We start from the raw sequence: 24,901 nt of genomic DNA, 5'->3' as shown, positions 1-24,901 counted from the left end.
CCTGTCCAGTAGTTGTCCCGTGAATCACTTTTAAATCCAAAAGTTCCTCAGTAACACTGAGCATCCACCCCCAGGATGAATATGGAAAGCAGGGCAGTGTCTGTCCTGTTTGTACTCTCATCTGCAGCCAACGAATACAAAACAAATTCCTTGGCTTTAGTTTTTAGCTGGATCTCACACGGCTAGCCACGGTATTTCGAGAGAGGCAAATATTTGCAAATTAATAAAATAAATTATCCCTCTGTGAACGGCTTGCATGCTCTCGCTATTTCCTCCGCTATTATATTCACATCCAAATTGGAGGAAGGGTTTAGGAATTACAGCTCTTTAATATGTGTCCCTCTCTTTTTCAAGGTTCCAAAAGTAATTGGACAATTGAAAGTTTCATGGACAGATCTGGGCTATTAGTTTGTTATTTCTTCATCAGTTAAGCAGGTAAATGGTGGCATTTGAGTGGCAAAAGTGGCATTTGCATTTGGAAACTGTCACTGTGAACGCAAATCATACGGTCAAAGGATCTCTCAATGCAAATAGGCCATCCTTAGGCTGCAAAAACAAACCAAAGAATCCATCAGAGAGATAGCAGAAACATTAGGAGTAGCCAAATCGACAGTTTGGTATATTCTGGAGAAAAAAAAAATGCACTGGTGAGCTCGGCACCACAAAAAGGTCTGAACATCCATGGAAGACTACCGTGGTAGATGATCGCAGGATAGAAAAACCCCTTCACAACCTGCCAAGTGAAAAACAGTCTTCAGGAGGTAAGCATATCATTATCCAAGTTTACCATAAAGAGAAGAATTCACAAGAGCAAATACAGAGGGTTCACTACAAGGTGCAAACCATTCATAAGTCTCAAGAATAGAAACTCCAGATTAGACTTTGCCAAAAAACATCTAAAAAAGCCAGCCCAGTTCTGGAACAGCATTCTTTCGACAGATGAAACTAAGATCAACCTGTACCAGAATGATGGGAAGAAAAAATAATATAAAAATAAAAGTATGCAGAAGGCTTGGAACGGCTCATGATCCGAAGCATACCACATCATCTGTAAAACACGGTGGAGGCAGTGTGATGGCATGGGCATGCATGGCTTCATCCGTCTGCTTCTGTTTTCTGTCACATCATCAATAAACACGAGTGATCATGTTTATTGATGTGACAGAAAACAGAAGCAGACGGATGAATTCTGAAGTGGTTAGGGATATACTGTCTGCTCAGATTCAGCCAAATTCAGCATAGTTGATTGGACGGCGCTTCACAGTACAGATGGACAATGACCCAAAACATACTGGAAAGCAACCCAGGAGGTTTTTAAGGCAAAGAAGTGGAAAATTCTGCAATGGCTGAGTCAATCACCTGACCCAATGAAGAATGCGTTCCACTTGCTGAAGACAAAAAAAGGCAGAAAGACCCACGAACAAACAACAACCGAAGACAGCTGCAGTAAAGGCCTGGCAAAGCATCACAAAGGAGGACACCCAGCATTTGGTGATGTCCATCGGTTCCAAGCTTCAGGCAGTCATTGCCTGCAAAGGATTCTCGACAGAGTATTAAAAATGAACATTTATGACACATTCTAATGCTTGATCTGACTTTTCTTTTGAAAAATGTGAATACCGGTACATTTCTGCGTTGTTGAAAATCAATGACACATCGCTAGTCAACTAATTCAGCTTGTTTTGTGAGCCTGCTAAGTGGTGTTATAGTTAACTAGGTAGCAGTGGGGATTACTCACCGAATCCATTGCATTGCAGTATTTTGGCTTGACTAGCGAGTTTGTGTTGTGATTCTCAACAACGTTGAAACGTAGTTCTGTGTTTCAAAAGGAAAGTCTGAACATTTTGATTGGTCACATTTTATTTATGATTATGTTAATTTGTCCCATTACATTTGAGCCTCTGAAAATTGCAGATGTATAAAGATGGTCGCAATTCCTAAACGTTTCATACTATATTTTTGTTCAACCCTTTGAATTAAAGCTGAAAGTCTGCACTTCAATTGCATCTCGATTGTTTAATTTCAAATCCATTGTGGTGGCATACAGAGCAAAAATTATGGAAATTGTGTCACTGTACAAATATTTCCAGACCTAACTGTAACATGTACACATGAAGACATACCGTACATGCAAAAGACTGACCTCTGTCTCTCACACACACACATACACGCAAATGCACACACATTTTCCTTTGTTTTATGTCACTGAGCTCTCGCGTGGGGGGCTGTGTTTTTGTGTGGACACACACTCCCTCTTCACAAGGGAAAAAAGCAATTACGTGAGGAGATGTGGCCTGCGAACCCTCTCTGTGAGGACCCCAGCACTGGGTCGGGCCTGTGAATATGGTTAGCCGGTGTTGCACGCAAGAAGGTGCTGTCTTTGATGCATACAGGGGGAGAGACAGTGGAGAGGAGGCTTTTTTTTTTAAGGTATTTTTCTGAGTGGGGCAGTCCCACTCATATTTTCCATTTTTATTCGACAGATATAGTGAAGATTTAGACAGGAAGTATGGGTGAGAGAGAGGAGGGATGACATGCAGGATATGTCCCCGGCCGGATTCGAACCGGGGACCCTGCGGTTACATGGTTGACGCTTAAACCGCTACGCCACCTAAGCGCCCCGAGAGGAGGCTTTTTGAACACAGTGGGAGAGCTATTTTCTAGTTTTCTCATTTTCAAAGAAGTGCCTTGGGTAGCTAGTCCTTTTATTAAGGAGACTGCAGGGTGCACATTACATCTAGAAGTCATCAAACCCTGTTTCATCGCCCAACTGAATTTGCTGCCATCCGCTCAGAAGTGTGTGTCTGTGGTTGTGTTCTCTAGGTTCTGAGGTCATTGTTGGAGTGAACAAGTACCGGCTGGAGAAAGAGGAGTCTGTTGAGGTGCTGGCTATAGACAACACTGGTGTACGCAATAAACAGATCGACAAACTCAAAAAGGTTAGTGTGGTATGTTTGGGTGTGTGTTTGTGCCACTGTTGAGAATCACCACAGTGAGGAAGAAATAACCAAGGCAATACAAATAAACAAAGCCCATGACAATTTTATCCATCTCAATATCACACTCACTCCCCCATTCTCTCGCCCACAGTCTCATCCTGTTAAATCTCACACAGATGGAAGTAATGTTAGTGCTCAAATAGTAATGTTAGTGCTCAAATAGTAATTTACTGCGGTTCTGGTTAACCACAGTATGATGAGATCAGGGAGTTGACAAAACCTGTTGGATTTATCATCCACATGTGCACATACACACACACACTCATGCCGTTATCTGGAGCATTGTATTTGTATCTCAAGGGTGATGAAAGAATGCGTGCAGTGAAATTGACGCCTTGCATGGTAGCGTGCTGCCATTGGTGTGTGAATGTGTGTGTGAATGGGTGAATGAGAGGCCATTGTAAAGTGCTTTGGAATAAGGCGCTAAAAAAGTGCAGTCCATTTACCATATGACAGAGTAATCATCTCTTGACATGATCATGTAATAGGTGTTCATCTGACACTGACAAACGATGAACAGAAACACTGGTGACAGCTGCATGTATCCAGACACCTCTGACACCCTGATCCTCACTAAATATACATGAGGTCGCCTTTCCTTTTCTTTCTTTTATTGTTTCATGTGATTCTAATGAATCTGACAGTTGACGTCTGTTACAATATGCCCCCCACATAACATTGCCTGTCAGTTCAACCTGCTTGCTTCAGATTACACTGTCAGCCATAGGGTCTATGCAGAGGGATGAAAGACGGATACGGAAAGTTGAAAGATGATGTCTTCTTTAAGTGTTAGGACAACTCTCTGTCTGTTGTGTTGAATTCAGAGATTGTTATTTGGACTGAATTGTTTCCAGTTGAATTGGGCATTCATATTTAATATTCATGCTTCGTTCGCTATGCTATTCCATTGTTATTTCATTGTATTCTTCTGTGTTACCATCAGTGGTGATGCTCGGCTTACTTGCAGTGATATGCTAATGAGTAGCTGCAGATGCAAGCGATCGTGTGTGCTGTAGATGCTTCACGACAAGCCAGCGCTCCGGTGCTGCATTAATAAAATGTAGGGCATTCTTCTTTCCATATGTTGAATATGAATGAAACATTGGTTGTTGTTTTCCCAATGAGATGAGATGCGTTGTTTTGCTGAAGGTTGATCCTTAATCCACTTGTAGAAGGGCTCTTTATTTTTATGATAATAAAGAGGCATGGTTTACTTCATAGGTTGCTGTGTTATTACATTATCTAGGTCACATAACAGTGAAACAGCGCCTTATTCCAAAGAGCTTTACAATGGCCTCTCATTCACCCATTCACACACCAATGGCGGCAAGCTACTATGCAAGGCTCTGGCCCGCTCATTGGGAGCAATTTGGGGATCAGTGACTATTATAATTGTAAAAATGTGGAATTATTACAGGCCTACTTGAATGTCACAGCCTTTTTTTTGTATTGTTGCTGACCGTGTGCATCCCTTCATGTACCCATCTTCTAATGGCTACTTCCAGCATTATAATGTACCATATCACAAAGCAAAACTTGTGTCAAACTGGTTTCATGAACAAGACAAAATTAGTTCAGTCTTCTTCAGTGGCCTTCTCAGTCATCGGATCTGAATCCAATAGAGCACCTTTGGGATGTGGTAAAATGGGAGATTCACAGCTTGAAAGTGCACCTGAAATATCTGCAGGAATTGCATAATGCAATCATGTCATCATGGACCAGAATCTCAGAATCCTTTTCTGTTTCCACAAAAAATCAATGCCACAAAGAATTGAGACTGTTTTGAGAGCAAAAGGAGGCCCTACCTAGTATTAGTATAGTTTTCCTAATAAATTGCTTATTGAGTGTATACAGTACCAGTCAAAAGTTTGGACACGCCTCCCCATTCAATTGAATAGGAAAGTGTGTCCAAACTTTTGTCTGGTACTGTATGTCAAGGCAAGGCAAGGCACGGCAAGTTTATTTGTATAGGACATTTCATACAACAGGGGCAATTCAAAGTGCTTTACATGCATTATTTAAAAATACAGCAAGAGGAGCATAAGAAAATAAAAATTACAATGAATAAAAGCAAATATAAGAAGTAAATAGATAAAACATTTAAAAAGACAATAGTTAATGGAAAAAAGACATTGATAGAAGTGTTTGTGTTTAATCATAACTGGTGCAAAACATGAAGGTTTTTAGCTTAGATTTAAATATTTTAAGGGTTTGGGCCTGTTTGATTTCTTCAGGGAGTTTGTTCCAGGAGCATGCAGCAGCGTGACTGAAAGCTGCTGCACCGTGTTTTGTTTTTACTCTTGGAATTATTAGCTGATTTGTCTCAGCTGACCTTAGGGACCTTGCGGGAATATAGGGTGGGAGGAGATCTGATATGTATTTTGGTCCAAGACCATTTTGTGATTTGTATGTAATTAGGAGGATTTTGAATTCAATTCTCTGAGAGACTGGTAGCCAGTGCAGGGATCTCAGGATTGGTGTAATGTGTTCAAATTTCTTTGTTTTTTTTAGGACCCTAGCAGCTGCGTTTTGGATGAGCTGCAATTTACGAACAGCTCCTTTAGATAGGCTTGTTAGTAGACCATTACAATAATCAAGTCTACTCGAAACAAATGCATGGATGAGTTTTTCAAGGTCTTGCTTGGACATGAAACCTCTCATTCTTGTTATGTTTTTCAGGTGATAGTAGGCTGATTTAGTTATTGAGTTTATGTGGCTGTTGAAGTTTAGATCGGAGTCTAGAATTACACCAAGATTTCTGACCTGTTTTTTACTGTGAAGAGAGAGAGAATCAAGTTTTGCACTGACTTTCGATCTTTTGTCAGGTGCACCGAATACAATTATCTCTGTTTTGTCCTTGTTTAGTTGGAGGAAGTTTTGTGTCATCCAGGCGTTTATTTGCTCAATGCAATTACAGAGATTGTCAATGGGACTATAGTCGTTCGGTGAGAGGGCTATGTAGATTTGAGTGTCATCCGCATAGTTGTGGTAGGCAATTTTGTTCTTTTTTATGATGTGTCCCAATGGAAGCATGTAGAGATTGAATAGAAGGGGGCCAAGGATTGACCCTTGGGGAACCCCACATGTCATTTTAATTTGGTCAGATACAAAGTTGCCAATGGAGACATATAGTGTTGTTCCGATACCATTTTTTGATCCCGATACCGATACCTGACCGTGCAGTACTTGCCGATACCGAGTACCGATCCGATACCACGGCGTTTGAAAAAACAAAACAAAAAAACATGTTTTTTGAGCCGCATACTCACCTCGATGTAAAATTATTGCTAACACTTAGTCTGGCACTGCTCAAAACCTTTGTAAAACTCGTAAAGTTTTTGTAAAACTTAAGTAAAAAAAATAAATAATAATACTTACGTTTTTGTAAAGTACTCGCCGATACCGTTACCAGCATTTTTGTGCGTATCGGTGGCCATGCCGATACTAGTATCGGTATCGGAACAACACTAGAGACATAGTAGCTTCTGTCCTGTAGGTAGGATCTAAACCAGTTTAGGGCAGTGCCCGAAAGTCCTACCCAGGTTTTTAGTCTATCTATTAGAATGTCATGGTCTACAGTGTCAAAGGCAGCACTAAGATCTAGTAGTACCAAAACTGAGATTTTTCCGGAGTCTGTGTTTACGCGAATGTCATTAAGGACCTTAATAAGGGCCGTTTCAGTGCTATGTAGGGGGCGAAAGCCTGATTGAAAGTCATCAAAGAGATCATTTAGGGTCAAATAATTGCTAAGTTGTTCGTGGGCAACCATTTCAATAATTTTTCCTGTACAGGGAAGGTTTGATATGGGTCTGTAGTTGTTTAGTACAAATGGGTCTAGGCCGTTCTTTTTTAGTAGAGGCTTAATAACTGCAGTTTTCAGGGCTTCAGGGAAGATTCTTGATGAAAGGGAGGTGTTAATTATTTTTATTAGTTCGCCTGCCATGCAGCTAAATATGTTTTAAAAAAAGCTTGTTGGCAGGACATCAAGGGCACAGGTGGATGGTTTAAGACGTGATGTCATGGACCAGATGTCATGGTTATACATTTTGTAATCCTTCATTTAAAAAAAATCCTTGCAGGTGCGGGCGAGCCGCGACCCTGAGGCAGCCAAGAAGTGCCTGGCTGCCATAGAGGAGTGTGCCCGCACCCGGGAGGGGAACCTTCTGGAGCTGGCTGTGGCAGCAGCTCGAGCTAGGTGAGGGCCTACTATTTGCTGGTGCAGCGGTCAGCAACTCCGGTTTCAGCACTGAACCACTTAATTCAGCTAATCAAAGTCTTAATGGTAGCCACTAAGATGGCCGTGCGCTCTAACGACTGAATTTACAATATTGTCACAATTGTGGAGCAAATGTACAGTATGAGCTATTTGTTCTTCACAGGTTATTTAGCTAAAATACAAATTGATGTGATTTATACTTAGCTACCTATGCTGTTGTCGATCCACCCAGACAGAATGTGTCTATACAGAATTTGGGTGATTTTACTTAGTTTCTGCAGCCTTTGGTTAGCTTAGCATGCTATCCCTGGTAATGACAACGGGGAAACTGACTGAGTTGAAACTGACTGAGTTGCAAGTCAGAATTGTAATGTAGTCTCATACACTCCCCAGTAAAATAATAACACTTTGACAAAATGTTGAACTTGAAGTGATCCTGAGGCTATGCTCTTATCTATTTAAAGCCTTCATTTGCCAAAGTAAAGGATATAAAGGATATAAAAAGCCTCCAAGGATATAAAAAGCCTCCAAAATACAATAAAAAAAAACGCAGACATTACCAAGAAATGGTTGAATAAGAATCCTCCAACAAAAGGAGAGTGGATAACAATAATACAGGGAATGTTTGAGATGGAGAGTCTCACCTTCTCCTTGAGATTATGTGTTGATAAAGTGTATAGGTATTGGTCGAAATGGATACTATACAGAGGGGTGGATGCTGCTTCCTCTTCCCCCACGTAGCTCTATATGGGGGGTTTGTGTGTTATCAAACGCAAATGGTCTCTGTACGTTTTTATTTTTTATAATTTATCACAACCTGTTTCATTTTACTTTATTTTATTCTATTTTCTCAATTATTCCTTCTGTGACTGAGAGATTGGATAAGGGCACACAGAGTTCCTGTACGGACAACAACCTTATTGATTCCCTCTGAGGACAAGATGGACTGAGAGTGATACTGATATTCCCTGAATCTATTATGACTAATGGACAAAATAACCTGTGACACAAAGCAAGCTATTGAGGACATATGTAAGAATGCGATACCCACAATGACCTGTCTGTTTTTTTGTTCTTTGTTATTCATGTCAGAAAATAAAATAAAAATATAGTATATATAAAAAAAAAAAAATGCAGACATTGATGGACTTGTAAGCTAAATTAAATTAAATCTGAGTCATTTGCAGTTGACATGTCACTCCTTAGAGATAGCGAACCACAACCACCTATGAACAAAATATGCTCTGTAGCAAATTAGTACTAGTAGGTTACAAACTAATACACCTGCCGTATGATTTAATTTGGCCATCTGAGCGCAGCTGAGTGCATCATATAATTTGTCTGCAGTACCACACTAATGTTCTTTATAGTAAGGGAAACATATGAAAATCTGCGAAGTAAATCGTTACCAAAAAATGTCTTCACCAATGTGTTTCTAAAGGTGTGTAATAACATGTACTAAAAGGTTGAAATTCAACTCCTGTGGGAAACCTCATAAAAAAAACTGCTCAAAGTAGGGGGACCGATAACCGATTTTCGAAAATTCGAAAATGCTTAAATTGGACTTGAGTAAATTTTGAGGGGTCAAACTAGGCATTTTTCATGATTCTGAGTTGATTGCAAGCATTTATTTGTCACCAAGACCACTTCCTGGTAGAGAAACTGCCACGCCCTTTTTTTTCATTTACATATACATTTATTTAAATTAGCTGCATAATACTCAGAGTGGAGGTGGTAGTGGAGGTGGTAGGTAGTGGGGGTGGTAGTGGAGGTGGTAAGTAGTGGAGGTGGTAGTGGAGGTGGTAGTAGAGGTGGTAGTGGAGGTGGAGGTGGTAGTGGAGGTGGTAGTGGAGGTGGTAGTGGAGGTGTTAGGTAGTAGAGGTGGTAGTGGAGGTGGTAGTAGAGGTGGTAGTGGAGGTGGTAGTAGAGGTGGTAGTAGAGGTGGTAGTGGAGGTGGTAGTAGAGGTGGTAGTGGAGGTGGTAGTGGAGATGGTAGGTAGTGGAGGTGGTAGTAGAGGTGGTAGTAGAGGTGGTAGTGGAGGTGGTAGTAGAGGTGGTAGTAGAGGTGGTAGTGGGGGTGGTAGTGGAGGTGGTAGTAGAGGTGGTAGTGGAGGTGGTAGTGGAGGTGGTAGTGGAGATGGTAGGTAGTGGAGGTGGTAGTAGAGGTGGTAGTAGAGGTGGTAGTGGAGGTGGTAGTAGAGGTGGTAGTGGAGGTGGTAGTGGAGGTGGTAGTGGAGATGGTAGGTAGTGGAGGTGGTAGTAGAGGTGGTAGTAGAGGTGGTAGTGGAGGTGGTAGTAGAGGTGGTAGTAGAGGTGGTAGTGGAGGTGGTAGTAGAGGGAGTAGTAGAGGTGGTAGTAGAGATGGTAGTGGAGGTGGTAGTGGAGATGGTAGGTAGTGGAGGTGGTAGTAGAGGTGGTAGTAGAGGTGGTAGTGGAGGTGGTAGTAGAGGTGGTAGTAGAGGTGGTAGTAGAGGTGGTAGTAGAGGTGGTAGTGGAGGTGGTAGTGGAGGTGGTAGTGGAGGTGGTAGTAGAGGTGGTAGTAGAGGTGGTAGTGGAGGTGGTAGTGGAGGTGGTAGTAGAGGTGGTAGTAGAGGTGGTAGTAGAGGTGGTAGTGGAGGTGGTAGTAGAGGTGGTAGTGGAGGTGGTAGTAGAGGTGGTAGTAGAGGTGGTAGTAGAGGTGGTAGTAGAGGTGGTAGTGGAGGTGGTAGTGGAGGTGGTAGTAGAGGTGGTAGTGGAGGTGGTAGTGGAGGTGGTAGTAGAGGTGGTAGTGGAGGTGGTAGTGGAGGTGGTAGTAGAGGGAGTAGTAGAGGGAGTAGTAGAGGTGGTAGTGGAGGTGGTAGTAGAGGTGGTAGTGGAGGTGGTAGTAGAGGTGGTAGTGGAGGTGGTAGTGGAGGTGGTAGTGGAGGTGGTAGTGGATGTGGTAGTGGAGGTGGTAGTGGGGGTGGTAGTGGATGTGGTAGTGGAGGTGGTAGTGGAGGTGGTAGTGGAGGTGGTAGTGGAGGTGGTAGTAGAGGTGGTAGTAGAGGTGGTAGTGGAGGTGGTAGTGGGGGTGGTAGTGGATGTGGTAGTGGAGGTGGTAGTGGAGGTGGTAGTGGAGGTGGTAGTGGGGGTGGTAGTGGATGTGGTAGTGGAGGTGGTAGTAGAGGTGGTAGTGGAGGTGGTAGTGGAGGTGGTAGTGGAGGTGGTAGTGGATGTGGTAGTGGAGGTGGTAGTGGGGGTGGTAGTGGATGTGGTAGTGGAGGTGGTAGTGGAGGTGGTAGTGGAGGTGGTAGTGGAGGTGGTAGTAGAGGTGGTAGTAGAGGTGGTAGTGGAGGTGGTAGTGGAGGTGGTAGTAGAGGTGGTAGTGGAGGTGGTAGTAGAGGTGGTAGTGGAGGTGGTAGTGGAGGTGGTAGTGGAGGTGGTAGTTAGTGAAGGTGGTAGTGGGGGTGGTAGTAGAGGTGGTAGTAGAGGTGGTAGTGGAGGTGGTAGTAGAGGTGGTAGTAGAGGTGGTAGTGGAGGTGGTAGTGGAGGTGGTAGTGGATGTGGTAGTGGAGGTGGTAGTGGGGGTGGTAGTGGATGTGGTAGTGGAGGTGGTAGTGGAGGTGGTAGTGGAGGTGGTAGTGGAGGTGGTAGTAGAGGTGGTAGTAGAGGTGGTAGTGGAGGTGGTAGTGGAGGTGGTAGTAGAGGTGGTAGTGGAGGTGGTAGTAGAGGTGGTAGTGGAGGTGGTAGTGGAGGTGGTAGTGGAGGTGGTAGTTAGTGAAGGTGGTAGTGGGGGTGGTAGTGGAGGTGGTAGGTAGTGGAGGTGGTATTGGAGGTGGTAGTGGGCGTGTTAGTGGAGATGGTAGGTAGTGGAGGTGGTAGTAGAGGTGGTAGTAGAGGTGGTAGTGGGGGTGATAATGGAGGTGGTAGTGGAGGTGGTAATAGAGGTGGTAGTGGAGGTGGTAGTGGAGGTGGTAGTGGGGGTGGTAGTGGAGGTGGTAGTAGAGGTGGTAGTGGAGGTGGTAGTAGAGGTGGTAGTGGAGGTGGTAGTGGAGGTGGTAGTAGAGGTGGTAGTAGAGGTGGTAGGTAGTGGAGGTGGTAGTGGAGGTGGTAGTAGAGGTGGTAGTAGAGGTGGTAGTGGGGGTGACAATGGAGGTGGTAGTAGAGGTGGTAGTAGGGGTGGTAGTGGAGGTGGTAGTGGAGGTGGTAGTAGAGGTGGTAGTAGAGGTGGTAGTGGAGGTGGAGGTGGTAGTGGAGGTGGTAGTGGAGGTGGTAGTAGAGGTGGTAGTAGAGGTGGTAGTGGAGGTGGTAGTAGAGGTGGTAGTGGAGGTGGTAGTGGAGGTGGTAGTAGAGGTGGTAGTAGAGGTGGTAGTAGAGGTGGTAGTGGAGGTGGTAGTAGAGGTGGTAGTGGAGGTGGTAGTAGAGGTGGTAGTGGAGGTGGTAGTAGAGGTGGTAGTAGAGGTGGTAGTGGAGGTGGAGGTGGTAGTGGAGGTGGTAGTGGAGGTGGTAGTGGAGGTGGTAGTAGAGGTGGTAGTGGAGGTGGTAGTAGAGGTGGTAGTAGAGGTGGTAGTGGAGGTGGTAGTAGAGGTGGTAGTGGAGGTGGTAGTGGAGGTGGTAGTAGAGGTGGTAGTAGAGGTGGTAGTAGAGGTGGTAGTGGAGGTGGTAGTAGAGGTGGTAGTAGAGGTGGTAGTAGAGGTGGTAGTAGAGGTGGTAGTGAAGGTGGTAGTGGAGGTGGTAGTGAAGGTGGTAGTAGAGGTGGTAGTAGAGGTGGTAGTGGAGGTGGTAGTGGAGGTGGTAGTAGAGGTGGTAGTAGAGGTGGTAGTGGGGGTGGTAGTGGAGGTGGTAGTGGAGGTGGTAGTGGAGGTGGTAGTGGAGGTGGTAGTGGAGGTGGTAGTAGAGGTGGTAGTGAAGGTGGTAGTAGAGGTGGTAGTGAAGGTGGTAGTAGAGGTGGTAGTGGAGGTGGTAGTGGAGGTGGTAGTGGAGGTGGTAGTAGAGGTGGTAGTAGAGGTGGTAGTGGAGGTGGTAGTAGAGGTGGTAGTGGAGGTGGTAGTGGAGGTGGTAGTGGAGGTGGTAGTGGAGGTGGTAGTAGAGGTGGTAGTGGAGGTGGTAGTAGAGGTGGTAGTAGAGGTGGTAGTAGAGGTGGTAGTGGAGGTGGTAGTAGAGGTGGTAGTGGAGGTGGTAGTAGAGGTGGTAGTGGAGGTGGTAGTGGAGGTGGTAGTAGAGGTGGTAGTGGAGGTGGTAGTGGAGGTGGTAGTAGAGGAGGTAGTAGAGGTGGTAGTGGAGGTGGTAGTGGAGGTGGTAGTGGGGGTGGTAGTAGAGGTGGTAGTAGAGGAGGTAGTAGAGGTGGTAGTGGAGGTGGTAGTAGAGGTGGTAGTGGAGGTGGTAGTAGAGGTGGTAGTGGAGGTGGTAGTGGGGGTGGTAGTGGGGGTGGTAGTGGAGGTGGTAGTGGAGGTGGTAGTAGAGGTGGTAGTAGAGGTGGTAGTGGAGGTGGTAGTGGAGGTGGTAGTGGAGGTGGTAGTGGAGGTGGTAGTAGAGGTGGTAGTGGAGGTGGTAGTGGAGGTGGTAGTTAGTGAAGGTGGTAGTGGGGGTGGTAGTGGAGGTGGTAGGTAGTGGAGGTGGTAGTGGAGGTGGTAGTGGAGGTGGTAGTAGAGGTGGTAGTGGAGGTGGTAGTGGAGGTGGTAGTTAGTGAAGGTGGTAGTGGGCGTGTTAGTGGAGATGGTAGGTAGTGGAGGTGGTAGTAGAGGTGGTAGTAGAGGTGGTAGTAGAGGTGGTAGTGGAGGTGGTAGTTAGTGAAGGTGGTAGTGGGCGTGTTAGTGGAGATGGTAGGTAGTGGAGGTGGTAGTAGAGGTGGTAGTAGAGGTGGTAGTGGAGGTGGTAGTGGAGGTGGTAGTGGAGGTGGTAGTGGGGGTGACAATGGAGGTGGTAGTAGAGGTGGTAGTGGGGGTGATAATGGAGGTGGTAGTGGAGGTGGTAATAGAGGTGGTAGTGGAGGTGGTAGTGGAGGTGGTAGTGGGGGTGGTAGTGGAGGTGGTAGTGGAGGTGGTAGTAGAGGTGGTAGTAGAGGTAGTGGAGGTGGTAGTAGAGGTGGTAGTGGAGGTGGTAGTGGAGGTGGTAGTAGAGGTGGTAGTGGAGGTGGTAGTGGAGGTGGTAGTGGAGGTGGTAGTAGAGGTGGTAGTGGAGGTGGTAGTAGAGGTGGTAGTGGAGGTGGTAGTGGAGGTGGTAGTGGAGGTGGTAGTTAGTGAAGGTGGTAGTGGGGGTGGTAGTGGAGGTGGTAGGTAGTGGAGGTGGTAGTGGAGGTGGTAGTGGGCGTGTTAGTGGAGATGGTAGGTAGTGGAGGTGGTAGTAGAGGTGGTAGTAGAGGTGGTAGTGGGGGTGATAATGGAGGTGGTAGTGGAGGTGGTAATAGAGGTGGTAGTGGAGGTGGTAGTGGAGGTGGTAGTGGAGGTGGTAGTAGAGGTGGTAGTGGAGGTGGTAGTAGAGGTGGTAGTGGAGGTGGTAGTGGAGGTGGTAGTGGAGGTGGTAGTAGAGGTGGTAGTGGAGGTGGTAGTAGAGGTGGTAGTGGAGGTGGTAGTGGAGGTGGTAGTGGAGGTGGTAGTAGAGGTGGTAGTGGAGGTGGTAGTAGAGGTGGTAGTGGAGGTGGTAGTAGAGGTGGTAGTGGAGGTGGTAGTAGAGGTGGTAGTAGAGGTGGTAGTAGAGGTGGTAGTGGAGGTGGTAATAGAGGTGGTAGTGGAGGTGGTAGTGGAGGTGGTAGTAGAGGTGGTAGTAGAGGTGGTAGTGGAGGTGGAGGTGGTAGTGGAGGTGGTAGTGGAGGTGTTAGGTAGTAGAGGTGGTAGTGGAGGTGGTAGTAGAGGTGGTAGTGGAGGTGGTAGTAGAGGTGTTAGTGGAGGTGGTAGTAGAGGTGGTAGTGGGGGTGGTAGTAGAGGTGGTAGTGGAGGTGGTAGTAGAGGTGGTAGTAGAGGTGGTAGTGGGGGTGGTAGTGGAGGTGGTAGTGGAGGTGGTAGTGGAGGTGGTAGTAGAGGTGGTAGTGGAGGTGGTAGTAGAGGTGGTAGTAGAGGTGGTAGTGGGGGTGGTAGTAGAGGTGGTAGTGGAGGTGGTAGTAGAGGTGGTAGTAGAGGTGGTAGTGGGGGTGGTAGTGGAGGTGGTAGTGGAGGTGGTAGTGGAGGTGGTAGTAGAGGTGGTAGTGGAGGTGGTAGTAGAGGTGGTAGTGGAGGTGGTAGTAGAGGTGGTAGTGGAGGTGGTAGTAGAGGTGGTAGTAGAGGTGGTAGTGGAGGTGGTAGTGGAGGTGGTAGTAGAGGTGGTAGTAGAGGTGGTAGTGGGGGTGGTAGTGGAGGTGGTAGTAGAGGTGGTAGTGAAGGTGGTAGTAGAGGTGGTAGTAGAGGTGGTAGTAGAGGTGGTAGTGGAGGTGGTAGTAGAGGTGGTAGTAGAGGTGGTAGTAGAGGTGGTAGTGGAGGTGGTAATAGAGGTGGTAGTGGAGGTGGTAGTGGAGGTGGTAGTAGAGATGGTAGGTAGTGGAGGTGGTAGTGGAGGTGGTAGTGGGCGTGTTAGTGGAGATGGTAGGTAGTGGAGGTGGTAGTAGAGGTGGTAGTGGGGGTGATAATGGAGGTGGTAGTGGAGGTGGTAATAGAGGTGGTAGTGGAGGTGGTAGTGGAGGTGGTAGTGGAGGTGGTAGTAGAGGTGGTAGTGGAGGTGGTAGTAGAGGTGGTAGTGGAGGTGGTAGTGGAGGTGGTAGTGGAGGTGGTAGTAGAGGTGGTAGTGGAGGTGGTAGTAGAGGTGGTAGTGGAGGTGGTAGTGGAGGTGGTAGTGGAGGTGGTAGTAGAGGTGGTAGTGGAGGTGGTAGTAGAGGTGGTAGTGGAGGTGGTAGTAGAGGTGGTAGTGGAGGTGGTAGTAGAGGTGGTAGTAGAGGTGGTAGTGGAGGTGGTAGTAGAGGTGGTAGTGGGGGTGGTAGTAGAGGTGGTAGTGGAGGTGGTAGTAGAGGTGGTAGTGGAGGTGGTAGTAGAGGTGGTAGTGGAGGTGGTAGTAGAGGTGGTAGTGGAGGTGGTAGTGGAGGTGGTAATAGAGGTGGTAGTGGAGGTGGTAGTGGAGGTGGTAGTAGAGGTGGTAGTAGAGGTGGTAGTGGAGGTGGAGGTGGTAGTGGAGGTGGTAGTGGAGGTGTTAGGTAGTAGAGGTGGTAGTGGAGGTGGTAGTAGAGGTGGTAGTGGAGGTGGTAGTAGAGGTGGTAGTGGAGGTGGTAGTAGAGGTGGTAGTGGAGGTGGTAGTAGAGGTGGTAGTAGAGGTGGTAGTGGAGGTGGTAGTAGAGGTGGTAGTGGGGGTGGTAGTAGAGGTGGTAGTGGAGGTGGTAGTAGAGGTGGTAGTGGAGGTGGTAGTAGAGGTGGTAGTGGAGGTGGTAGTAGAGGTGGTAGTGGAGGTGGTAGTGGAGGTGGTAGTAGAGGTGGTAGTAGAGGTGGTAGTGGAGGTGGTAGTGGAGGTGGTAGTGGAGGTGGTAGTAGAGGTGGTAGTGGAGGTGGTAGTAGAGGTGGTAGTGGAGGTGGTAGTAGAGGTGGTAGTAGAGGTGGTAGTGGAGGTGGTAGTAGAGGTGGTAGTGGAGGTGGTAGTGGAGGTGGTAGTAGAGGTGGTAGTGGAGGTGGTAGTGGAGGTGGTAGTAGAGGTGGTAGTAGAGGTGGTAGTGGAGGTGGTAGTGGAGGTGGTAGTGGAGGTGGTAGTAGAGGTGGTAGTGGAGGTGGTAGTAGAGGTGGTAGTGGAGGTGGTAGTAGAGGTGGTAGTAGAGGTGGTAGTGGAGGTGGTAGTAGAGGTGGTAGTGGAGGTGGTAGTGGAGGTGGTAGTAGAGGTGGTAGTAGAGGTGGTAGTAGAGGTGGTAGTGGAGGTGGTAGTAGAGGTGGTAGTAGAGGTGGTAGTGGAGGTGGTAGTGAAGGTGGTAGTAGAGGTGGTAGTAGAGGTGGTAGTAGAGGTGGTAGTGAAGGTGGTAGTAGAGGTGGTAGTGAAGGTGGTAGTAGAGGTGGTAGTAGAGGTGGTAGTGGGGGTGGTAGTGGAGGTGGTAGTAGAGGTGGTAGTGAAGGTGGTAGTAGAGGTGGTAGTGGAGGTGGTAGTAGAGGTGGTAGTGAAGGTGGTAGTAGAGGTGGTAGTGAAGGTGGTAGTAGAGGTGGTAGTGGAGGTGGTAGTAGAGGTGGTAGTGGAGGTGGTAGTGAAGGTGGTAGTAGAGGTGGTAGTAGAGGTGGTAGTAGAGGTGGTAGTGAAGGTGGTAGTAGAGGTGGTAGTGAAGGTGGTAGTAGAGGTGGTAGTGGAGGTGGTAGTAGAGGTGGTAGTGAAGGTGGTAGTGGAGGTGGTAGTGGAGGTGGTAGTAGAGGTGGTAGTGGAGGTGGTAGTGGAGGTGGTAGTAGAGGTGGTAGTAGAGGTGGTAGTGGAGGTGGTAGTAGAGGTGGTAGTGGAGGTGGTAGTAGAGGTGGTAGTAGAGGTGGTAGTGGAGGTGGTAGTAGAGGTGGTAGTGAAGGTGGTAGTAGAGGTGGTAGTGGAGGTGGTAGTGGAGGTGGTAGTAGAGGTGGTAGTAGAGGTGGTAGTAGAGGTGGTAGTAGAGGTGGTAGGTAGTAGAGGTGGTAGTAGAGGTGGTAGTAGAGGTGGTAGTAGAGGTGGTAGTGGAGGTGGTAATAGAGGTGGTAGTGGAGGTGGTAGTGGAGGTGGTAGTAGAGGTGGTAGTAGAGGTGGTAGTAGAGGTGGTAGTGGAGGTGGTAATAGAGGTGGTAGTGGAGGTGGTAGTGGAGGTGGTAGTAGAGATGGTAGGTAGTGGAGGTGGTAGTAGAGGTGGTAGTGGAGGTGGTAGTAGAGGTGGTAGTGAAGGTGGTAGTAGAGGTGGTAGTGGAGGTGGTAGTGAAGGTGGTAGTAGAGGTGGTAGTGAAGGTGGTAGTAGAGGTGGTAGTGGAGGTGGTAGTGGAGGTGGTAGTGAAGGTGGTAGTAGAGGTGGTAGTGAAGGTGGTAGTAGAGGTGGTAGTGAAGGTGGTAGTAGAGGTGGTAGTAGAGGTGGTAGTAGAGGTGGTAGTGGAGGTGGTAGTAGAGGTGGTAGTGAAGGTGGTAGTGGAGGTGGTAGTAGAGGTGGTAGTAGAGGAGGTAGTAGAGGTGGTAGTGGAGGTGGTAGTAGAGGTGGTAGTAGAGGTGGTAGTGGAGGTGGTAGTAGAGGTGGTAGTAGAGGTGGTAGTGGAGGTGGTAGTAGAGGTGGTAGTAGAGGTGGTAGTGGGGGTGGTAGTGGAGGTGGTAGTAGAGGTGGTAGTGGGGGTGGTAGTGGAGGGGGTAGTAGAGGTGGTAGTGGAGGTGGTAGTAGAGGTGGTAGTGGAGGTGGTAGTAGAGGTGGTAGTAGAGGTGGTAGTAGAGGTGGTAGTGGAGGTGGTAGTAGAGGTGGTAGTGGAGGTGGTAGTAGAGGTGGTAGTAGAGGAGGTAGTGGAGGTGGTAGTAGAGGTGGTAGTGGAGGTGGTAGTAGAGGTGGTAGTGGAGGTGGTAGTGGGGGTGGTAGTGGGGGTGGTAGTGGAGGTGGTAGTGGAGGTGGTAGTAGAGGTGGTAGTGGAGGTGGTAGTGGAGGTGGTAGTAGAGGTGGTAGTGGAGGTGGTAGTGGAGGTGGTAGTTAGTGAAGGTGGTAGTGGGGGTGGTAGTGGAGGTGGTAGGTAGTGGAGGTGGTAGTGGAGGTGGTAGTGGAGGTGGTAGTGGAGGTGGTAGTAGAGGTGGTAGTAGAGGTGGTAGTGGAGGTGGTAGTAGAGGTGGTAGTGGAGGTGGTAGTGGAGGTGGTAGTTAGTGAAGGTGGTAGTGGGGGTGGTAGTGGAGGTGGTAGGTAGTGGAGGTGGTAGTGGAGGTGGTAGTGGAGGTGGTAGTAGAGGTGGTAGTGGAGGTGGTAGTGGAGGTGGTAGTTAGTGAAGGTGGTAGTGGGCGTGTTAGTGGAGATGGTAGGTAGTGGAGGTGGTAGTAGAGGTGGTAGTAGAGGTGGTAGTAGAGGTGGTAGTGGAGGTGGTAGTAGAGGTGGTAGTGGAGGTGGTAGTGGAGGTGGTAGTGGGGGTGACAATGGAGGTGGTAGTAGAGGTGGTAATAGAGGTGGTAGTGGAGGTGGTAGTGGAGGTGGTAGTGGGGGTGGTAGTGGAGGTGGTAGGTAGTGGAGGTGGTAGTGGAGGTGGTAGTGGAGGTGGTAGGTAGTGGAGGTGGTAGTAGAGGTGGTAGTGGAGGTGGTAGTGGAGGTGGTAGTGGGGGTGACAATGGAGGTGGTAGTAGAGGTGGTAATAGAGGTGGTAGTGGAGGTGGTAGTGGAGGTGGTAGTGGGGGTGGTAGTGGAGGTGGTAGGTAGTGGAGGTGGTAGTGGAGGTGGTAGTGGAGGTGGTAGGTAGTGGAGGTGGTAGTAGAGGTGGTAGTAGAGGTGGTAGTGGAGGTGGTAGTAGAGGTGGTAGTAGAGGTGGTAGTGGAGGTGGTAGTGGGGGTGACAATGGAGGTGGTAGTAGAGGTGGTAGTGGGGGTGATAGTAGAGGTGGTAGTGGAGGTGGTAGTGGAGGTGGTAGTAGAGGTGGTAGTGGAGGTGGTAGTGGAGGTGGTAGTGGAGGTGGTAGTAGAGGTGGTAGTAGAGGTGGTAGTGGAGGTGGTAGTAGAGGTGGTAGTAGAGGTGGTAGTGGAGGTGGTAGTGGAGGTGGTAGTGGAGGTGGTAGTAGAGGTGGTAGTGGAGGTGGTAGTAGAGGTGGTAGTAGAGGTGGAAGCATTGAATAAATGCTTGCAATCAACTCAGAATCATGAAAAATGCCTAGTTTGACCCCTCAAAAGTCCAATTTAAGCATTTTCGAATTTTCGAAAATCGGTTATCGGTACCCCAACTTTGAGCAGTTTTTTTATGAGGTTTCCCACAGGAGTTGAATTTCAACCTTTTAGGACATGTTATTACACACCTTTAGAAACACATTGGTGAAGAAATTTCTTGGTAACGATTTACTTCGCAGATTGGTCAAATATCTGGTAAAATGCCCTTACTATTAATGTGTTGCATGATGAACTCCAAGAAAACCTTTTAGTTTTGTATTGCCCAGGTGTTCTGTAGGGGAGATCACAGATGCCATGAAGACTGTGTTTGGGGAACACAAAGCCAGCACGAGGATGGTTAGTGGGGCCTACCGCAGTGAGTTCGGAGAGAACGAGGAGATTGCCCTCACCCACAACCGGTAAGAGGAAGAAGAACTGTCTGTGATTGATATTTTCAACATCCGACCTATTCCCTAACATAGACAGTGGATAGCTCAGTATTACCCCCCTGGGAGTCACACACCAAGGATGATTTGCATGCTTTAGCAGCGATTGGGGAAAGGCTGTGAAGCTTCTCTTGATCTCTCTGTTTGTGCTCGGGTGTTTTTTTTACTGGCAAGCATGGCTATCAGTTATGTCTTGTTTTGTTGTGGCTGTGTTAGGGATAATGCTTTTCATTCGTGTAGCGCTTTTTCTTCACAGGGAACATCACAAAGAAACGTGGCTGGCTCCATACACCTGTGCCATTGTGCAAGAATTCTTGACACGTTTCTGTTACAGTAGAACCTAAGGTTGTTCCTGGCCCATGTCTCCAGGGTTGTGGAGTTTAAGAAGCATGAGGGGAGGAACCCTCGTCTGCTGGTGGCCAAGATGGGGCAGGACGGCCACGACAGGGGTGCCAAGGTCATCGCCACAGGGTTTGCTGATCTGGGATTCGATGTTGACATCGGACCACTGTTCCAGGTGAGATAAACAGAGTGAGAAGTGCAGATCTGCGATTCTATCACCGCCTTTAAGTCTCATTCATTTAGACATTTCACATGGATGACAATGGTGATGTGATAATAATTATCTCTGTATTGACCTTGGTTTTAAATAGTTAAAATAATAATTAATCCATTAATTGCATTAATATAGTGCCTTTCTACACACTGAAAGTGCTCACATTGTATGGTAATGTACCCACTCGAATTGTCATGGCAGCAATTATGCACCAGAAAGCTCACGACTCATCAACTGTTAGTGGAGAAGAGAGGAGAGGAGAGGAGAGGAGAGGAGAGGAGAGAATCATGCCAATTAGCAGTCACAGGTGATTAGGTCGCAATGAAGGAATGAAACACTAATCCTATCCTTACATTCTTTGATTCACCAGAGTGTTAGCCATTCCTGAGTGTGCTGAACAGATCATTAGCAAATGCTTTTATCAAATATTTAAGTGACTTTTCCCTTCTCTGTGTGTGTTGTGGAATACCTACTTGAGCCTTAATGAGTCACACCGAGGAGGTTTTCTCCACCTCCCTATTGATCCACCTAGGGGGTTTTAGACTATATGCCCACAAACACACACACACACACACACACACACACACACACACACACACACACACACTAGGGGTGTAACGGTACACAAAGATTTAGTTTTGGTACGTACCGCAGTTTTGAAGTCACGGTTCGGTACGTTTTCTATAACATAAAAAAATGTGGAAAAAGTGAAAGGATCTGAATATTTCCAAAGCCACTACATGTATATATTTTGCTCTGGAAAAACCTAATTACACAGATTTTCACTGATCATTTCGGAATGCGAGGCTGACGCACATCTTCAGTGCATTATCAATGGAATATGTGCTGATACAGATACAGTGCATTTCATCTTTAAGCAAAAAGACCTAAAAACAACCCTATTGAAGATAGCTGCAGTACAGGCCTGGCAGAGCATCACCATGGTTACAGTACAGGTCTGGCAGAGCATCACCAGAGAACATACCCAGTGTTTCCTCCAGGAATTTTTACATTAGTGGCGGATAGCCCTGTCCGTGCACGCGCGCTCAAAACAACAACCTAATTTCAACCAAAACTAGAGGGAGGATGGCAAAATAAAATAAAAAAGAATATACAGAATATAAACTTGTGACTGACAGTCACATACACACACACACAAAGATCATCAGCTATAATATAATACGAAGTAGGCCTACATGAGCACAAAAGCGGCTAATGTTACTGATTAACTGTTTACTGTAGTGCCGAGAGACGGGAGTCGTAGGCGGCGTATCAAATGACAAAGCTAAACGTTTAATGAAGGACATGAACGATTGTCAACAACACACTCAAGCAGTAAATAGAACTGACTAAACAACTTGGGTACTACGCACTCAACTGCGGACGGAACAATACTCCCCACCCATAGTTCCGTGCGTGAATTATGTCAACCCACCACATTACACAAGTAAAATCACAGTCAGATGGAGCATTCGGTAAACAGCTGAGTTAAAGAAAACAAACTCTTACCTTTGATGACACCCACATGAGCCCTGTTTTCCCGTACTTCTCCCGTGTGTCTCTTATTGTCCAAATGTTCCCTGAATTTTAGCTGCATGTTTTTCCAGCATGTAATTCCGTTGTCAATAAAAAAATCGACTCCCCTTCTTTTTTCCCTGCCAATACTGTCGTTGCTAAAGTGACGGCACATAAGAATCATTTTTTGTCAACATCGTTTTTTGACTTGCTAATGTCTGCTGATACACCAACACAGCTAGCCGATGCTGATGGCTCTCCCGCTGTAGTTGTAGCTGGTGGTGGTGGTACCCCGCCATAAACGTTGTTAGCTGATCCACCACCTAGCTCCTTTGCCAGCCATGCAGTTTCGGATCGCTCATAGCCACTGCTAGCTTCAGCAATGTTTGAAGTGTCTGGGACATCTTTTTTCTTGAAAAATCCATCCATCCGTCGCTGTTTTCGTTTAATTTTTCGAAGTTATTTAACGTGATATCTTATTTGTGCACCTAGCTAGCTAGATCAGCTTTTTGTATCTTTTAGATGGTACTACCGGTGACTTTTAGCCCGACGGATTGATGGCAGCTGCTGGATTGAAAAATCAGGTGTAGTGCTGAGGCACAAATGTGTAAATTTCAAGCCTGCAAACTGCGACACTTTAAATGAATGTGCAATAACACTATGTGCAATATGACAACCCTACGGTACATAAGGTTGCAGAGAAATAGGAAATGTTAGAATAGGTATAGCATAGCATAGAGTACAGCACAGTGTTTTATCTGTACAGTATAGTATAGTGGATAGTGTACATAGCCTTTATTTATGTAAACCAGCTCCTTTCCCTTCTTGTTTTTTTAGTTTTTTTTTTCTTTCCTAGCACCAGGGGAGCCACCCCTCCCAAATGTCATTGTTTGGTACCTGTACTATAGCAATGACAATAAAGACCATTCATTCATTCATTCATTCATATTTGCGAGGAGAAAACACAGGCGCCCGAGCATTTCGGCAGGTAAGACTGCTGAGCAGGGATGGTTGAGTCTGCACGGTTCTCATGCCGGTTCACATTTAGACCAATCAGGAGTAGCCCTTGTGTCACGTCGTCAACTGAATGTTTAATGTCATTAATCAGATTTTGGATCAGCGGTTAGAGAGAGATGGGCGTGGATTTAGGTGCACTTTTAGTCAACATCCATTATAGCGCTGATCTAGGATCAGATATATTTTAATCAGCTAAAATGTTTGTTTTTTTGGGTCACAGACTTCAGGCAGTTATTACATGCAATGGATTGTTGACTAAATGCTCAACACGAGTACTTTATTTGGACATTATATTCTTTTTTCCAATACTTACTGAAATAAGGGAAGTATGTTTAAAAATGTGTGGTGAACCCAATTTAAAAAAAAACATTGAACTAAAGCTGAGAATCTGTACTATTATTTACTATTACCCCATAGACATTATTTGATTTCAAATCCAAACTGTTGGAGTATAGAGCTAAAAGAAGACAAAATGCTTCCTCTTTCCAATACTTATGAAAGGCACTGTAATGGCACTTTTCCATTGAGCGGTGAACTCTATGAACATGGGATTCAGCTTTCAGCTTTCCCTTGAATTTCCATTCACACATGCCCCTTACCAGGTACATTCCATGGAATTTAATGGGAAAGCTCATAAGTGTGAATGAGGTTTCTGTTTCACAGAGATTATTCTTCCCTGTTCCCGCCTGGTTTCCTCTTTAGACTCCCCTGGAGGTGGCCCAGCAGGCTGTAGATGCCGATGTGCACTGTGTGGGTGTCAGCACGCTCGCCGCCGGACACAAAACCCTGGTCCCAGAGCTCATCAAGGAGCTGAGGAGCCTCAACAGACCCGACATCCTGGTCATCTGCGGAGGAGTTATACCACCACAGGTAACCTGCTGTCTCTTCCGCTCACTTGTTCGCAGCCTCGCTCGCTCACACACACGCACACTGTCTCTTTGTCATGTAAACTATTACACCTAGGGCCTTCACTTCCCAGTAATCCCTGCGTAAGAATTGTAAACTGGACAAAAAAAGACTTGCCAAATCTATCTTTGTAATAAATCCAAATGATAGGTTTAGACTCTCATTACAACATCAAAATCGGATTCAGTGATGTGCGGCCTTTCAAGCCCTCCCTTGTGTCCGGCTTATCTTACAGTATGTCATTTGTGCTGCGTTATTTTTAATTAATGATCACCAGTGGCAACTCAAGTGACCATCTTCAGATTACTAGCCTGGGGCTAACCACTGTCTTCAATATGAGGCAACAGTGGTAGGTAGAGTTTTATAATTAATTATTTAATAAATAAAAAAGTGTTCTCTTATGAATCACAGTTGATGAAAGATACTGTAGGCCTACTTCAACGATTACAAATGCTCCCTCTCTTTCTCAAATATGTTTTTAATCAAGGGCTAGTATAGCAATGTATTGCATTATTAACCTAATTGGACAAATGTGTTGTAATTGGACTGAGTTGTGGGAGTTGTGTGAGCAAGGGACTATCAAAGATTACACAGCTACCTGTATCTGTTAAGAGAAACTAGCTACATCTATAAGAGCTGATGAGGCATCACTCAACTGTATGTAAGAATAGAATAGAATAGAATAGAATAGAATAGACTTTATTGTCGTAGTACAGTTGCCTATACAATGAAATTGTAGTGGCTCTTCCGAAGGTGCAAAAAAACAGAAAACATATTCACATATTCACAGACATATACACATATAAGATAAACATTTATGAACATGTCTTATGTCTATTGTTCAGTGTTCTGATGGTCCATGGGTAGAAACTGTTGGACAGCCTGTTTGTTCTAGCCTTTATGCTCCTGTACCTCACTCCAGAGCGCATCAGGCTGAACATTTGAAGAGAGAGAGAGATAAGAGAGAATTTCATTAGCTTGTTAATTGAAGAGGCTTGCAGGGCTTTCATAATATACAAAGTTGGTATTCATAGAAGCTACAGTGTATAATACATTATTAACCCTAACAGCCATGGGGGGGTCATTTGACACTGTGAGTAAATTTATTTTTATATCTGTCCCTTCTATCCCTCTGTCTTTCTGTCCCCCTGTCCTTCTGTCCCCCTGTCTTTCTATCCCTCTGTCTTTCTATCCCTCTGTCCTTCTATCCCTGTGTCTTTCTGTCCCTCTGTCCTTCTGTCCCCCTGTCCTTCTGTCCCCCTGTCCTTCTGTCCCCCTGTCTTTCTATCCCTCTGTCTTTCTATCCCTCTGTCTTTCTATCCCTCTGTCCTTCTATCCCTGTGTCTTTCTATCCCTCTGTCTTTCTATCCCTCTGTCCTTCTATCCCTCTGTCCTTCTGTCCCTCTGTCCCTCTGTCCTATCCCTCTGTCTTTCTGTCCCTCTGTCCTTCTATCCCTCTGTCCTTCTATCCCTCTGTCTTTCTGTCCCTCTGTCCTTCTGTCCCTCTGTCCTTCTATCCCTCTGTCCTTCTATCCCTCTG

General features: G+C 46.3%; 1 protein-coding gene across 1 annotated transcript in view; it reads left to right on the top strand.

The window, feature by feature from the left end:
- The window catches only part of mmut (methylmalonyl CoA mutase), a 37,140-nt gene that overhangs the window by 7,889 nt on the left and 4,350 nt on the right, over window positions 1–24,901 (top strand). The window contains exons 8-12 of the mRNA XM_080549522.1: window positions 2,824–2,939; window positions 7,079–7,194; window positions 19,209–19,340; window positions 19,737–19,884; window positions 23,158–23,325. Coding sequence (XP_080405648.1) covers window positions 2,824–2,939; window positions 7,079–7,194; window positions 19,209–19,340; window positions 19,737–19,884; window positions 23,158–23,325 — 680 coding nt within the window. The remainder of the gene's footprint in view (window positions 1–2,823; window positions 2,940–7,078; window positions 7,195–19,208; window positions 19,341–19,736; window positions 19,885–23,157; window positions 23,326–24,901) is intronic.

This window comes from Nansenia antarctica, assembly GCF_963989245.1.
Source record: "Nansenia antarctica genome assembly, chromosome: 1".
In the NCBI taxonomy this organism is placed as follows: domain Eukaryota; kingdom Metazoa; phylum Chordata; class Actinopteri; order Argentiniformes; family Microstomatidae; genus Nansenia; species Nansenia antarctica.
This window is presented reverse-complemented; position numbering and strand designations above follow the sequence as displayed.